General features: G+C 52.6%; 5 protein-coding genes across 5 annotated transcripts; 2 read left to right on the forward strand and 3 right to left on the reverse strand.

Annotated features, from left to right (window-relative positions):
• Positions 1–40: 40 nt before the first annotated feature.
• Positions 41–1820, reverse strand: HD553DRAFT_320898 (uncharacterized protein). Its single transcript, XM_046181187.1, has 2 exons — positions 701–1820; positions 41–632 (listed from the first exon to the last, which is right to left on the reverse strand). Exons 1-2 carry the CDS (start codon positions 1691–1693, stop codon positions 129–131), a joined length of 1497 nt encoding a protein of 498 aa, XP_046032372.1. The 5' UTR covers positions 1694–1820; the 3' UTR covers positions 41–128.
• Positions 1821–2637: 817 nt separating this feature from the next.
• HD553DRAFT_320900 (uncharacterized protein) lies at positions 2638–3468 on the reverse strand. Its single transcript, XM_046181188.1, has 3 exons — positions 3224–3468; positions 2924–3135; positions 2638–2833 (listed from the first exon to the last, which is right to left on the reverse strand). Exons 1-3 carry the CDS (start codon positions 3355–3357, stop codon positions 2757–2759), a joined length of 423 nt encoding a protein of 140 aa, XP_046032373.1. The 5' UTR covers positions 3358–3468; the 3' UTR covers positions 2638–2756.
• A 232-nt stretch (positions 3469–3700) lies between these two features.
• On the forward strand, positions 3701–5836 carry HD553DRAFT_320901 (uncharacterized protein). Its single transcript, XM_046181189.1, has 10 exons — positions 3701–3883; positions 3997–4079; positions 4153–4296; positions 4377–4481; positions 4557–4577; positions 4663–4775; positions 4848–4875; positions 4992–5109; positions 5192–5386; positions 5445–5836. The coding sequence occupies exons 1-9, from the start codon at positions 3772–3774 to the stop codon at positions 5365–5367; spliced, it is 900 nt and encodes a 299-aa protein (XP_046032374.1). The 5' UTR covers positions 3701–3771; the 3' UTR covers positions 5368–5386; positions 5445–5836.
• A 1855-nt stretch (positions 5837–7691) lies between these two features.
• On the forward strand, positions 7692–9815 carry HD553DRAFT_353434 (aquaporin-like protein). The gene is made up of 8 exons (XM_046183770.1): positions 7692–7880; positions 7959–8107; positions 8187–8257; positions 8414–8529; positions 8596–8722; positions 8797–8970; positions 9041–9326; positions 9404–9815. Exons 1-8 carry the CDS (start codon positions 7739–7741, stop codon positions 9680–9682), a joined length of 1344 nt encoding a protein of 447 aa, XP_046032375.1. The 5' UTR covers positions 7692–7738; the 3' UTR covers positions 9683–9815.
• Positions 9816–9925: 110 nt separating this feature from the next.
• Positions 9926–13782, reverse strand: HD553DRAFT_353435 (uncharacterized protein; the record flags this gene model as incomplete). Its single annotated transcript, XM_046183771.1, has 19 exons — positions 13663–13782; positions 13548–13605; positions 13258–13473; positions 13013–13183; positions 12831–12934; positions 12710–12764; positions 12623–12648; positions 12423–12558; positions 12302–12350; positions 12198–12226; positions 12087–12135; positions 11617–12001; positions 11265–11557; positions 11177–11208; positions 11098–11107; positions 10806–11021; positions 10414–10725; positions 10147–10348; positions 9926–10080 (listed from the first exon to the last, which is right to left on the reverse strand). Exons 1-19 carry the CDS (start codon positions 13763–13765, stop codon positions 9926–9928), a joined length of 2601 nt encoding a protein of 866 aa, XP_046032376.1. The 5' UTR covers positions 13766–13782.
• Positions 13783–13928: the final 146 nt, after the last annotated feature.

A 13928-nucleotide genomic window follows, 5' to 3' on the forward strand; every position in this document is an offset into this window, starting at 1 on the left:
CTTTGAGCGTGATGGATCCTGCGAAGCTCGAGCGACAAGGTAGAGAGAGAATGAAGATCCGTCTCGATACAAGAAAAGGTGTTCTACAATTTCATAGAGCCAACTCGGAACCGGGAGACAGACTAGACCTATTCGGCCACCGAAGTCCCTTGCTTCCGTTCAGCCCGTCGCTTGATCAGCCTGAGGACGATCGGCCTCAACACCCTCGCCCTCTCGTCTTCCTCCTCGTCAAAGACCTTCACATCGCTTGCGAATCGTCGACAAAGCGCTTCGGCATCGAGGGAACCCCCGATCACGTTCAACAATGCACGCCGACTGCCTTCTCGGTTCGTCCCGAATTGATGCCGGAGGAACTGTCGATAGTGCCCGACAAGATCTTGGTCGAAACCGGCTTCGAGACCGCCGGGCAGGACCCTGGCAACGAATTGTGCGGCAAGGACCTGGTTGGTGACGTTCAAGCAGCTGCGACGTACGAGACCGGGCCAGGATTGACCTCCTCGCATGATGGTTTGCGGAAGGCGGCAAGACAACGGTACGTGAGTCCCCCACGAAGCAGCGGCTTCGGCGTGAGACTTGATGAAAACGTTCTCCGATAAAGAACGATCGACGTCGAATGCATGGGCAGCCGCCACCTGTGAGCAGAACAGAGATCTGAATACGCTACGGAAGCGAAGCCCATCATATCTGTTCTTCGACTTACAAGAGCGTGCGTCTCGGCAAAATACGCGCGAATCCATTGCGTCAGGGATATCACAGCGGACCGCCTCATCTTCCTGCCCATATCCTGAGCTCGTGCAGCGGGATTCAACATGTCGTCGAGCGTCTTGCCGTCGAACGAGAGGTTTCTCATGATATAAGCCGATAGGCTAGGCTGGGAATCATCTTGAAGTGCGGGTGGCGTATAGGTCGGGTCGATAGCCAGAGCGAAGAGCGTTTCCATGATCCTCCCCAGATCCGACGCCAACACGCGCACGCCCGTGACCGAGAACCGAGTGACCGGTTGTGACACGGTCCACAACACCTGCGGGGCTTTCGAGCTGCCCAACGGAGCCGGAGTGAGGACCGGCATGAAGCGGCTGGTGTTTGATTGCGAGCCTCCGCTTCGACGCTTCGTAGCGAAATCGATAAAGATCCGTCCCAGTTCAGCGCCTTGTTCATCGCCTTCGAGTGCATCGTAAACGTGCCAGATCTCGAAAGCAGCATTGGCTGCCTGACCATCGGGAGTCGTGTCATCCCGAGCGAAGCGGCATCCGAATAGCCCGCCAGCTAGATTCATGAGGCCGTCCAGAACTTGAGGCCATTCGCAACAGCGGATCGAAGCCGCCGAGACACCCAGCTTGCCGTTGATTTGTGCTTCGTAGCGTGACGTGTACCACTCGGTTTGCCACGATTGGAACTGTTCGAGTTGACCTTCCGGCGATGAGCTCCCCCCAACACAGGCTCTAATCCGAGCCGTTTCGGACAACAAGGAATCCATCGTTCCTCGATTGATCGCGGCAAAAAGGTCGAGCAGCTCGGCACAGTCATGCAATCCGGTTCCGCTGACCAGCCCGTCCCCCAAGGTTTCGTTCGCTCGCGCCTCTGACTGCAGCTTGTACCACTTGTAACCATAGTTGTATCCGATGGCGAGGAGGGGTTCGAGATGAGCCTTGTAAACCCGTTCCCTGACTGCATTGTCGGTCGCCTTGTTCATGAACTGCTCAAACACGCTCGGTTTCAACTTGAACTCGTACGTGCCCTTGTCCTGGTTGAAAAGCTTGGCGATGCATTTCGGTGGGAGACCAGCGACCTCGGCCTCGGTCAGTTCGAGTGTGGGCCAGTTGCAGCTCGCTATATCCGATTTGAACTGGAGCGAGAGGTCTTTCTGCCGGGATTCCAAGTTGGCGCTGGGAACTGCCGGTATTTCTCCTTCGGCTTCTTTGGAGACCGCACGATCGAAGGCCGCATACAGGTCTTCCCGAGCCTGGTCCTGCTCGTCAATTTCCGCCAAGAAGTCTTTGGCGAAACACCTCTTGTAGAGCTTGTTGCCCGCGCCGATGTTCTTCAGATCGTTGTGCAGTTTGATACTGGCCCTTCTCGCAAAAGCAGCCTCCCGCAGTAGACCTGGTTCCACCTCGAGTCTTCCCAGCACGTCTGCGGCGTTCCGGATCTCGAGACAGGCGTTGTGGATGAGGAGGAAAGACCGCACGCAGTAGTCGATCATGCTTCGAGACTCGTTGTCGAGCGATGTTCCCGATGGATCTTCGTCATTCGGTTTCTGAGTAGCACCGGTCAACCAAGCGAGATGCCTTCGCGCAAGGGCGATGGCCTCAGTCCACAGTGATCTGTACTCTTTGTACAGCGTGGCCGGGAGCTTGTTGCCGACCACTAGCGATTTGACGGCTAGTGGATGCGTCGATGAAACGAGGCGTTGCTGTACCATGATGTGAGAGCGGTTTGGGTGCGGTGTAAGATGAAGAAGGGTAGGGAGTGGCGAGGCAGGTGGCGAAGAGTTATGGATAATTGGTGGTGAACGAGCCCCAATTCTATCGGCTGGATCGTTGTTCTTATATCCCTGCCGCTGCTGTCGTCATGACCCCTTGAACCACAGGGGGGGCAACAAAGGAGGCTGCCTGTGACACGTTCGTCCTGCCACAGCCCAAATTAATTCCTTTGATATATTTGCATGATACAAAGTGAGCTTCGAGCTGTTCCCAAGCAGGATGGGCGACCTGACATACAAGATTCCCTCGTATCCTCCGAATAAACGTCCTCCCTTAGAGACTGAATTCCAACCTGTTGTTCGCATAGTCTCGGGCGAAAAACCTGCTAGGATATTCCTCTCCTTTGGCTCCTGATGACGAGAAATATGGAAACGATACACGAAGAGAAATTTAGCCGAAAGTTCCGCTTACGAAATCTCTTAGAGACAAGCCGAACTGACCACTGTTTTCTCCGCCAACCTTGTCTGCAGCTACGGGCGCGGAATCGCCTCCCGTCTCGTAATGCTCCCAGATCTTCGTCTGAAGCTCGATCAGGCCTTCCATGTTCCCGATCTTGAAGCAAGGATGTTGACGGGAGGTGGCCTGGAGTAGCTCGGAAGGGTTGTTGGGATGGGAAATGTGAACCTGTTGTCCGCTCGTGCCGATGTCGAACCTGGAAGGTTTCAGGTGCGAAAGAAAGTCGTCAAATTATTAGCTAGCAATCCTAGGACCAGAGATGACGAAAACGAGCTATGACACACCAAGCTAAACTGTTTTCTTGAGCTTTCGGAACGGGTACCTTCTTCAAACCCAGGGTGTCTCGATAAAACTCGTCGGCGAGGTGAAGGCTTCCCTCGGGAACGGTCAGGTTGATGTGGGCGATGCCGGTAATCATCTTGTTCGTAGCTTATAGGTCGGATCGTGATATCGAAGTTTTAGCAAGTTCCAAGATGCATGATGCAAGATGCAAGTGTGAAAGTTCGATGTTACGTGCCTCACAGGCACACGGTCGATGGCTGTGGTCGAAGCAGATGGCAGGTCCGAATGGGATGGTTCGACCTCGACTTCGAGCCAATCGGAGCTCGCTTCGGACAAGGCCGACAGTAGCCTCGGGTCCGGTCGGATGCTTTTCAGCTCAAATTTGCTTCCGTGAAATTCCGCTCGAACTTGGGGTCATCCAGCTCGAGGCCCAAGAATCGATCCCTTCATCTCTTCGATCTTTTTTGTCTACGAAACCTGAACGATTGTGAAGTCGGAGAATCCGGTGTTCCATAACGCTACGAACATCGGAGATAGTACAAAAGCTGCCATGGACACGGATTCGCTGCTTCGCAATATTCAAGCCGTCGTCACTCAAGCAGACGAGGATGGAGAGATCGATGCGGGCTTGTTTACCATCAAGCTCGCTAGGGAAAGGGTCGGTGAGTACGAGTGAATGCTTTCGAGCTGCTACAATCCGTCCACTTTCATCACATACTCTGGAAGATCATCTTCAGTAGATCGTTCGGACTAACCGTTTGCTTGCTCTTCGCAGCACGAACCATGGAGTTGGAGCCGGATGCTTTGAAGACGGGAGACATGAAGTCGACGTTCAAGGCGATGATCGAGGAAGCTATTGCAAGTCCTGCTTGATTTTCACATCCTCAATCGAAAAGTGACGCCCTGTTCATGGATACTATCTATTCTCCAGATCAGTCTCTCCAGCAAGCAAGGGGAACAGCAGGATGAAGATGCTGAATCGTCTACGAAGTCTCGTGACCGGATTGAAAGACACAAAGCCGCAACGACCGGATCTACCAATGAAGCGGATACCTCTAAGCAGATCCCCGAGGAGGTGGGCTTGAACTCCTTTGATATCTTCAGAGTGTGATTCACTGGTTCCTGACCGGTCGTACCTATACCTGCTCAATCCAGGACGCACGGTCGGACTCCGAGATGTCGAGTCTCATAGACGAACAACCCGCGCGAACAAAAAAGAATGGCAAGGCCAATGGATCGGGAAGGAAACGGAAGAGTGAAGTTCGTAGCTGCAGATCTTCTGCCATTATAATCCTGAGAGAACCCGAGTCTAATCACATACTTTCGCTTGTTCAGGGAGAGGACTCGAAGCCCAAGGTGAGTCTGCGCGCGTTACGTATCCCGGTTGCCTCACCGATCTGGATCTCTCATGCGTGTGTCATTCCTTGTTCCAACACAACAGAAACTACCTAGGACAAGTGAGACGAAACCTACGGGAAAGACACATGACGTGGAAGATGAGCGGGTCAAGGACTTGAAGGCGATCGTGACCGCCTGTGGGGTCAGGAAGCAGTGGTGAGCTCGCGACGTTCCGTCCGCCTCGGCACTCAGTTTCTGATCAATCTGGTATATACCTTTACCTGACAGGAAGAAGGAATTTACAGACTGTCCTTCGGTAAGCCGGTATTTCTCACTGGCTCTGGTTTCATGATCCTGATGACCTGACTGTCCATATTTCGCTCGTCTCTTCGGATTGCGTGCAACGGTTCAATCCTCCCCGTCTCCTACCAGCCGGGATCTCAAGTACGGCATCTCGAATCGCTCTTGCGTTCATTGGGGATGAAAGGACAACCGACCAAGGGGAAAGCCAGGTCGCTCAAGCAGAAGCGCGAGTTGGCGGCCGAGCTTCGTGAGTGCGAAAGTCCATTCCTTTTTTCTCTTTCGAAACAGCTGTGCTGATTTTATGAACCTTCGCAAAAAACCTTGTACAGAGGACGTTACCGAGTTTGAATCGGAAAGAGGGTTGGGACTTGCCGGTTCGGCTGGCGGATCGGGCCGAGGGGAGGAACGGACAAGTCGAAATGGGTCAGGGAAGCGGGAAGATCGGGGTCGAAGAGGTACCGTAGTGGTGTCGGATTCGGAAGAAGACGTACAAAGTGAAGATTGAGCTAGAAGCGGCTATCGGTGTGAGTATCTGAATAGCAGCGCAGTGACATCGTGATACTGAAATCGTTTTGTCTTTAGGTCGACATCTACAGCCAATATCCGCTCTCAAGGCCATCATAACGGCCGACACAGAGTTTCGTCCGTGCGGCATATCATTATCAACAACCGTCGGTTCGTGGCGTGCGGTCACTGCACCAATAAGACCGAGAGGGCTACGTAGCTTTCGCTCGTCCACTTGCCTTCAGACATCGGTCAGCCTCCCACATCCTTCGCTTTCATGACGATCTGCGACGTTCGCTTTCAGCATGAACCATAATTACGGGTCACGAGCAATGTTCTACGCCATTCACGTATGATCATTTAAAAGGGTTCGAATCATACTGTATCGGATTATAGCTCCATATGGGCTTTCTTCCCGTGGCTTAGAGAAGATCTAAGCAATCGTGAATATGCCATACATGTTTCCTGGTCCATTAGACTCAGATGCAACTCGAGCGTTCCACATGTCTCCCACGATTTCGATGTTAATGATCCTGCTTGACCGAGCCAGAGATGTTGTGCTCAGTGAATATTGATCATCGTATCGAATGTACGATTCTGGGCGCACGATTACGTCGTTCTGCTGCCTGAGCGTGATCTTCTTCTATTACATGTTCGAAGTTGCCTCTCGTTTGCACAGTCGATCTTCTTTCGGTCAGCAGTCAGCGGAAGACAGATTCCGGACAGTGTCAACCTGAAACCAACGTCTGCACCAGCTCCACTCCGGGTAGATCATTCGATATTATATTTACCTTCTTTGCATACTTCAAATCTGTTAGAAACGATCAGCTGCTCCTGGGTTATACGGTTGAGCAGCTGTGGGGAGAAGGTGTTGGGCGGGATTTACTTTGGTCTGACAGTCTTCTGCGACTGGGCTGCGACATATATAGGATGGCTGTGATGAAGGATCTATAATATATCGAAGCCGAAAGGAAATGTCCGTCATTGATGGGTCAATGATCCCAATGTTTCAGCATGGTACTTCGATATCGGAGGGGAGGACATCAGTCTGCACGGTCTACTACCTTCCGTTGGTGGCCACGATGTCTCGATCGCAGGCGACACAGCCCTTCGGCACTAGGAGGGGGTGCACCACCGACAAGCTTGTAGCGAATAGGCAATTCAGCATGGATCTAAGTAGGTGACAGCTCGCTGTTCCTGTGCCAGGAAATGGACATTCGCAACATCTTCGACCTGCTCAATGACGTCGATCATCCAGGGACGTGCATGGTGTTCTTGCGACAACTCAGTCGTCAAGACCGCGCATGCTGTTATAAACACTCATTTGCACTACCTTAGTTGATGGTGTCGATTCCCATAAGGATACGGGTACCGCTGTGGTGGATATTGCTATTCCAGGCAGCCTGGACCGACGGACTAGACTCCTGATCGCCGGTCTCTGCTGTACCTATCTCCCAACGAGATTGCTACAATCTTACCACGGAGACGTTGTATTGGGGTCCGCGTGACAGTATGAGGGCGAACCCATGAATACTCTGCGTGACAAGAATTATATTCTTAGTAGTTAGAGAACGAAGATAATGATCACAAAGCCGTCTTCCTCGGGTGTAGGCAACATGACTAGAATCTCTCACGGGATTAGGCACGGCGGTCATGTAACTGTCCGAGCTTAAACTTCGGTTGCGAGCCATCCGGAAAGAACAATGCTTCGGCACCATAGCAACGAAGACGATCGATCAGCCAGCTTTCAGAAACTTTACCGCAAGATAAAGCACAACGTCTACGTTCTTGAGGCGTTGGGATCATAGCAGCTTGCTCGCGAACATCCACTCAGATCTACGAGTTTCACTGTGAACCAGGGGAAAGCGCGCGCGCGCGCGTAATATCAAACGTCGGAACCGGATTTCGTGTCGCAGCTACGACGTCATCGATAAATCTTCCGCGATCTCGATCAGAACACAAGAACGATCGACCCCTTGCCTCGAGCCCAGGAGCGGTTCGTGTCCGAGAACAACGGCTGCCATGTGTGATTCATCTTCCGTACGATCATCAGAGGTAAGCTGACTGGAATCCCTCGTGACTACCCCTTGTTCGGGCATCGTCGTACCTGTCGGTCATGGCTACAATAGGTCCCGCGGCTCATCCTGCTGTGGAGCGAACAATCGATGACATCATGAGAAAATGAGGCATGAGGTGAGACGGGATGAGACGGGAGCCGGAAATTCGAGCGGTCGTCGAGCAGCGTTTATATAGGACAGGCAAAGATGAAAGGTGGCCCATCGCTCGACTCGCGACTCGCGATGTCAATCCTGCTTGTTCTCTACGCCGATCGATTTATTCTCCGTCTCTACCACTAGTAAACCCTGCTCACCATGGCACGATTCCGTAGATCTGCACTCCCAACACACGCCCAAGAAAAGGGCAGGCTCGATGGCATCGATCCCAATGCCAACGCCTTGAATTGGAACATCCGTCGACCCACTCAGGGGCCCGTCGGCCTGGCCATCAAGAACCGTGAGTCTGGCTAGCATTTGCTACGTCGTCGGAATGCTCGTTGCTCACCGCTTTATCGTTGGCTATGCTTGCTTGCAGACTTTGTGGCCATGGTCGGAGAATATGTCGGAACTACCCTCTTCTTGCTGCTCGCCCTTGGAGGTACCAACGTCGCCAACATTCCCAACAACTCGGTGACAGGAGTAACTACGGAAGGTCAAGATGGTACCGCTGCTGCTGCCGTCAACGTGAGTCAAATCTCTGACTAGCAGTTCAACTTTTCCCGCAAGATTTCCGCTCACGCCGTGTTCCTTTGCGTGCTCATAGACCTCCTCCCTCCTTTACATTTCGCTCTGTTTCGGATTCTCACTTGCTGTGAACGCCTGGATCTTCTTCCGGTACGCTGGACCGCTGGACATGAAACAACGTTGCCTCGCCGTTTGCTGACGATGTATCTTTTACAATTACTGCAATGCCGTCGATACATCACCCACTCCTCCTGTCTATGGTTCACTCCACCCTGTATCCCTTCCCCCATCGCTTGCCACAATCAGAGTCTCGGGTGGTCTGTTCAACCCTGCCGTCTCGCTCGGAATGGTCTTGGTCGGAGCCTTGACTCCCCTTCGTGGAGCATTGTTGACGATCTCTCAGATTCTCGGGGGCATCACCGGTAAGTCCAGCCATATTCCCCTTTCACTTCCGCACTTTCCTGATAAACCTCCTTCTCCATCCATAGGTGCTGCGATAATCGATGCCCTCACTCCCGGAACTCTCAACGTCAGGACCTCGTTGGCACCAGGTGTCAGCGTGGCCCGAGGCCTCTTCATCGAGATGTTCATGACTGCCATGTTGATGATCACCATGTGAGTGTCCGGAAGTGCAGCAACGTCAGCGGAAACTTTCGCTAACGTCCCGTTCTGTCATCGCTGCGATTCAGCTTGCTGCTCGCCGCCGAGAAGCACAAGGCTACTTACCTCGCTCCCGTCGGCATCGGTCTCTCCCTGTTCATCGCCGAGTTGATGAGCGTCTACTACACTGGTGGATCTTTGAACCCTGCTCGATCGTTTGGACCTAGTGTCGTATTGAGGACCTTCAACGGGTATCACTGGATGTAAGTCGATTGAAGTTCCGCTTCGCATCCACTGCACGATCGCTCATCCGTGTCGGCAAATGTCTCGTAGTTACTGGCTCGGACCTGCGCTCGGAGCTACCGTCGCCGCTGGTTTCTACAAATTCATCAAGTACCTCGAATACGAGACGGTTCTCGGACCTGAGGATGGAGACGCGCCTGCTCCCGGTCGAAGTCCTGCTCAAGGTTCCATGCTCAGCGGCGGAGCGCCTGCCATGACCGGTCCGAACGTCGCTGCTGGAAAGATGTACGAGGACGCATCCGCTAGCAAGGGACCCACGATGGCCATTCAAGGAGCGGGTCTCGGAGATCTTCTGACTCATGGTGCACCATCGAACGTGAGTCCTCGTCGCATTCGTTTCACCTATTTTCGGGTGGTTTATCGTTCTGGACGTGATGACTGAGACGCTTTCAGGGTTTGCAGGCCTTCGACACGAACGTCAACGGCGATCAGTACTATGCCGAGCGTCTGGACCGTATCGAGACGATGCTCGGCCAGCTTCTGGCCACCGGTTCTACAATTGCTCCTACCGCTTCTCATGGCCTTACTGATGGAGGAAGGTCTTCCATGGCGACGCTCCACAATGACGTCGGTCTCCCTAAAAGCCCACTATCCGGTCACCCGCATACCCACGATCCCTTGGCGCATCCTGCTGGATACGACAACAACGAGGCTTTGGGCAGGAAGCTTTAAGAAGCAGCACTCCGATTTACCGCCCTGGTTCGCTCGGTGACGTCTCTTAATACACGAAAAGCACACGACATCACTTGTATCTATCTCAGTCTCTATGCGCTCGCTTGACCGTTTCTGTATCCACCAAATCAGGTCGGCACTCGATGCCTTGCAATACTATATTATAATATATCCGAATAATTGCCGCTCTATGATTGTTGGCGAGCAAGCCCTTTACCTGGATGTCGCATGATAGGCTACAACCTATACTTCGACAATGCCGCACACGCCGCCGTACATCAGCACTTCCATTGAACCGTTCCACTCGTCAGTAATCCATTCGTCCATTTCCTTGAAAAGCTTGTTGACGGCGAGTTCGGGATGTTTCTGCGAAGTTCCGGGATACAGTTGACGTTTATCTGTGGGCATGCGGAGTGTATCAATCAGGGAGAGTCCGCAGGTCTGCGTATTGACAATGTACTTACCGATGCCCACCCAGCTGATGGCGAGTCGATGTTCCTCCAATTCGACGGCGGGTTTCACCGTCATGACCATCTGGAAAGTGGTCGAGCCTGGGGATGCGTTGGCTTTTACGTAGTGTTTCAACTCGCCTACGGGCGGCGTGATTCTGAAGTCCCATTGAATGACTTCAGCAGAGAAAGACAAAACTGGCGTTAAGATCCCTTCCTGCGAACATCCAGATAATCAGTCAGTGCCGCTGCAGGAATCGCACAAAGGATTATTGCGCTCACATGGGTCACTTCGATTGTCATGATCCTATACCCAGACACTTCGTCGAAGCGATTGTTCACGAGCTTGATGGTCAGTTCTGGAGCTGGGGATTGAGCGAGCGATCCGTTGGTTGTGATCGGGAAATGCTGGCTTTCAATGAAAGGCGAAACCGGATACAGAATATCCCAATTCTCCGGTCCGCCTTTGACGGGTAAGTGTGCTTGCTGTCCGTATCGTTGGTGGATTTTTTGCACGAAATCGGCGTAACCTGGTCCCGAATCCAGTTGTGCGACGTGTAAAGAGGTCTCTGCCGAGGTAGTATTGTACATCCACTGTGCAACGAAATCGCATCCAGATCGTGCACATATGTCAGTGATCTGCTAGGCGCACATTTCGTCTACTTGACACTCACCTGCACACCGGTCCTTTTCGGATGGGTCGAGTCATAAGAAGGCCAAGCGGGAGAGGCGAATACGGCGACCACTACGCTGCTCAAGAGAAGCAAAAATATGACGATTTGACGCTGCTGTCTCTTGTCGAATCGATGGAAGAAAGGCGCGGCGGACGGCAGGAAGTTGTGGGTAAGGAAGCTCGTGATGACGGCAACGATGATCTCGCCCGGAGCATCCTGTGAGACGGATTACTCTGTATCAGCCCAAATGCAGCGCATGTATAGCGGAGTACAAGAGCAAAGCTCAACTCACTCGTCCCATCCTGTTCATCAAGATACGTCGGCATCCTATCAGCGAGCCTCGCCGGGAAATCTTGTCGGCATTGACTCACCTTCCTACAAGAGGCACAAAGATATCTAGGAACTGCGGGTTGGCATAAATCAGCGGAGGAAACAATTGATGCTGGGATATCTACTCACAGCAGTGATTGCTTCCACGCCGAAAAAGATGTTGATGGCGATCCATAAAGCCAAAGGCAGGAAATGCATAGTCGCGTGCTTCCCGATAGCCATATTGATTGACTCGTTGAACAACAGGACGACGAGCCCGGCCAAACCCATGTTGGCGAACATGTAGGCTGACTTGATGCGTAAACATTGTAGTAGCGTCGAACAGAGGAACGACCAGGCGACCGACGCGTATGCAAAAGCATGTGCCGAAGGCGATCGCTTGCTGGACTGAGGCGAGAAGTAATAGTGTCTTATGGCCATGGCTGATGTAGAAATCGATATCAGCACGATACAAACAGTTTTCGGAGAAGTATCTGCTTACCAGAGAGTACAGGCAAGCCGAAAACGACCAGAGGAAGTTGTTCGTGTGTGAACCAGCTTTGACCCTTGTTGAGGATGTACCTTAGCAAGATCGCCGTCGCAATCGCCGCCAGTAAGCCGGTCACCAAGTCCAATATTGGGCCAAACAGCGCTTTATAGTAGACTTTTCGGTGGTTCTTCTCGGTCCGAGCGAAGAAGAGGGCGACAAAGGCGACGAGCGACCCCACACAGAGAAGGTCTGCCGTCCTCATCGAGTACGAAATGTAGATCCGGTCGTAGAGAGAGTAAAATACTGAGTTCATCGGTGACCAAGGGGTGTCGGTGTTGAGGGCTGAGCCGGGCTTCAGCAGGTGGTCTAAAACTGCCAGGACTGTGTCGCCGAAATGCTTTTGCGCGGGGTAGACGTCGAAGAACATGAGAGATTCAGCTTGAATTCGCCATGGTCCGAAGTACGATGGGGTAGGTATCTACCTGAGCAGCTCCAGCTTCAATATTCTCGACGGTATCCCGATGAGTATGGCTGAAACGTGTTTCGAGTAGTCAGTCGCAGCGTATATCAGAGTCTTCAAATGTTTCGCTCACTAGTAGTAGCTGTTACCGACCAAGCTCAGCTGAAGCGAGAGGAGAGAGAGGGAGGGATTTAGCTCCGAGGGAGTTGTTGGAAACGACCCATCACAGCGACTCACGTCAAGACCGGGCACGTCCAGGTACTGCACGAACTGTCGGAAGTCGGTACTGTGCATCGAGGTCGAGCTTAGATCAGCGGGACGTGATCATTCCGCAGGGGAAGAACTCTCCGAAACTCACTCGGACCCGATGATTCCTGATCCGAAGACCTCGAGAGCAATGACATTGCCATGCGGTCTAGAGACGTGCGCGTACGCATCTATCATTTCCTGCGCTGTCGCCTGAAAGAGCATTGCTCCACCCGACGTGCCGGCAGCTAGTAGAGGCGAATGACATGATCAGTATCTTGATTACCGGTCCGACCATCCGGAGGTACTCGCCTTCCAGGTTGATCACCGCCTTGACGCTGAACGACGGTTATAAGCGCTCAGTCAGAGAGGAAGACGATAGTTTGTGTGGACACTCACTCGTGCCGGGTTTCATGCTGGGTACTATATAGATGGGATGCATCTTGAAGACTCTCTATAGTTGCAGTCACAGAAAACCGTTAACCAAGATCGACGATGTGACCCGCAACTGTCTACTCACCTTCAGCGCCATTGAAGAGGAAAATAACGCTCCCATGGATGTGTTGGTCTCGTTCCACCAACACCCTCGCTAGCTCGGCCATCACCCCAACACCAAGGCCATCGCTAACGGTAGAGATCGAGAGCTTCCGAAGATCAGCAATCCGATAAGGCGATAAGCGCCGTGTGCGATGTGAGACTCACTCGGCAGAGCCCTTTGAGGGCAACGCACTGTCGATGTGAGAGTTTAGGAGCACGCTGTTCTTGAGCGGCTCTCCCTCCAGTGTGGTCGTGGTATTGATGCCGGATACTCGAAAGATGACGTTGCGAATTCCGCGATAAGATTTGAGAATAGCATGTCTCATCAGGTCAAATCTACCGAAGAAAGAAGTGGGATGAGACTGATTGATCATGATTGAAGACACACATGAGACTGATGTTGAACGTACTGGTGCATTCCGTCGCCCTCCTGCATCCACAAGCTGCATTCCAGCGTTCTTGACTGGCTGCACTGTTCCAACAGGCTTTGCATCGTCGAATAGACATACATCTCCCCCTGAACCTCTTCATCCGTGCCGACGATTCGGTAGCCTATATCTTCCAGCTCTTGAACGTGTTGAATGATGTTGAGTTCGGACAGGACAGGCAGGCCGCCTGCAGGCGAGCTATGAAGCCGGCAACAGGATGTTTAACGCATCTTCAGATTGTTGCATAATCTTTAGTACAGTTTCCAACTTACCCGTTAGTCATTGGTGTGGGGAGATCATAGTGTAGGTTCTTGCACCACCATGGCCATACTGTCAAGATAGGTAAGAGCAGCAGTAAAGATAACCTAACCGACGGCGTTGACGGACCAGGCGGCGGGCTCGGGGGTTGTAATTCGGACCTCGTTCGTGTGGGTGATTTTCTTCTCGGCGAAGCGACATAGAGCACGCCCGCAGCAGGATCTTTAGGCATAATTCGGCTGACTGAGCATAAACGTATGGATGGGAGCTCAATCCCGATCTTGTGAGCGAGAGTAGTAGTTGCACTAACGTCGATATGTGCAAGGTGCAAGGTGGGCAAGGGTGACCGACCCGGCGGGGACCGGATCCGAGAATTCGGCAAGCTGACTAAGCAA

Source organism: Filobasidium floriforme, assembly GCF_021052385.1.
Source record: "Filobasidium floriforme strain CBS 6241 chromosome Unknown HD553scaffold_35, whole genome shotgun sequence".
Lineage (NCBI taxonomy): Eukaryota > Fungi > Basidiomycota > Tremellomycetes > Filobasidiales > Filobasidiaceae > Filobasidium > Filobasidium floriforme.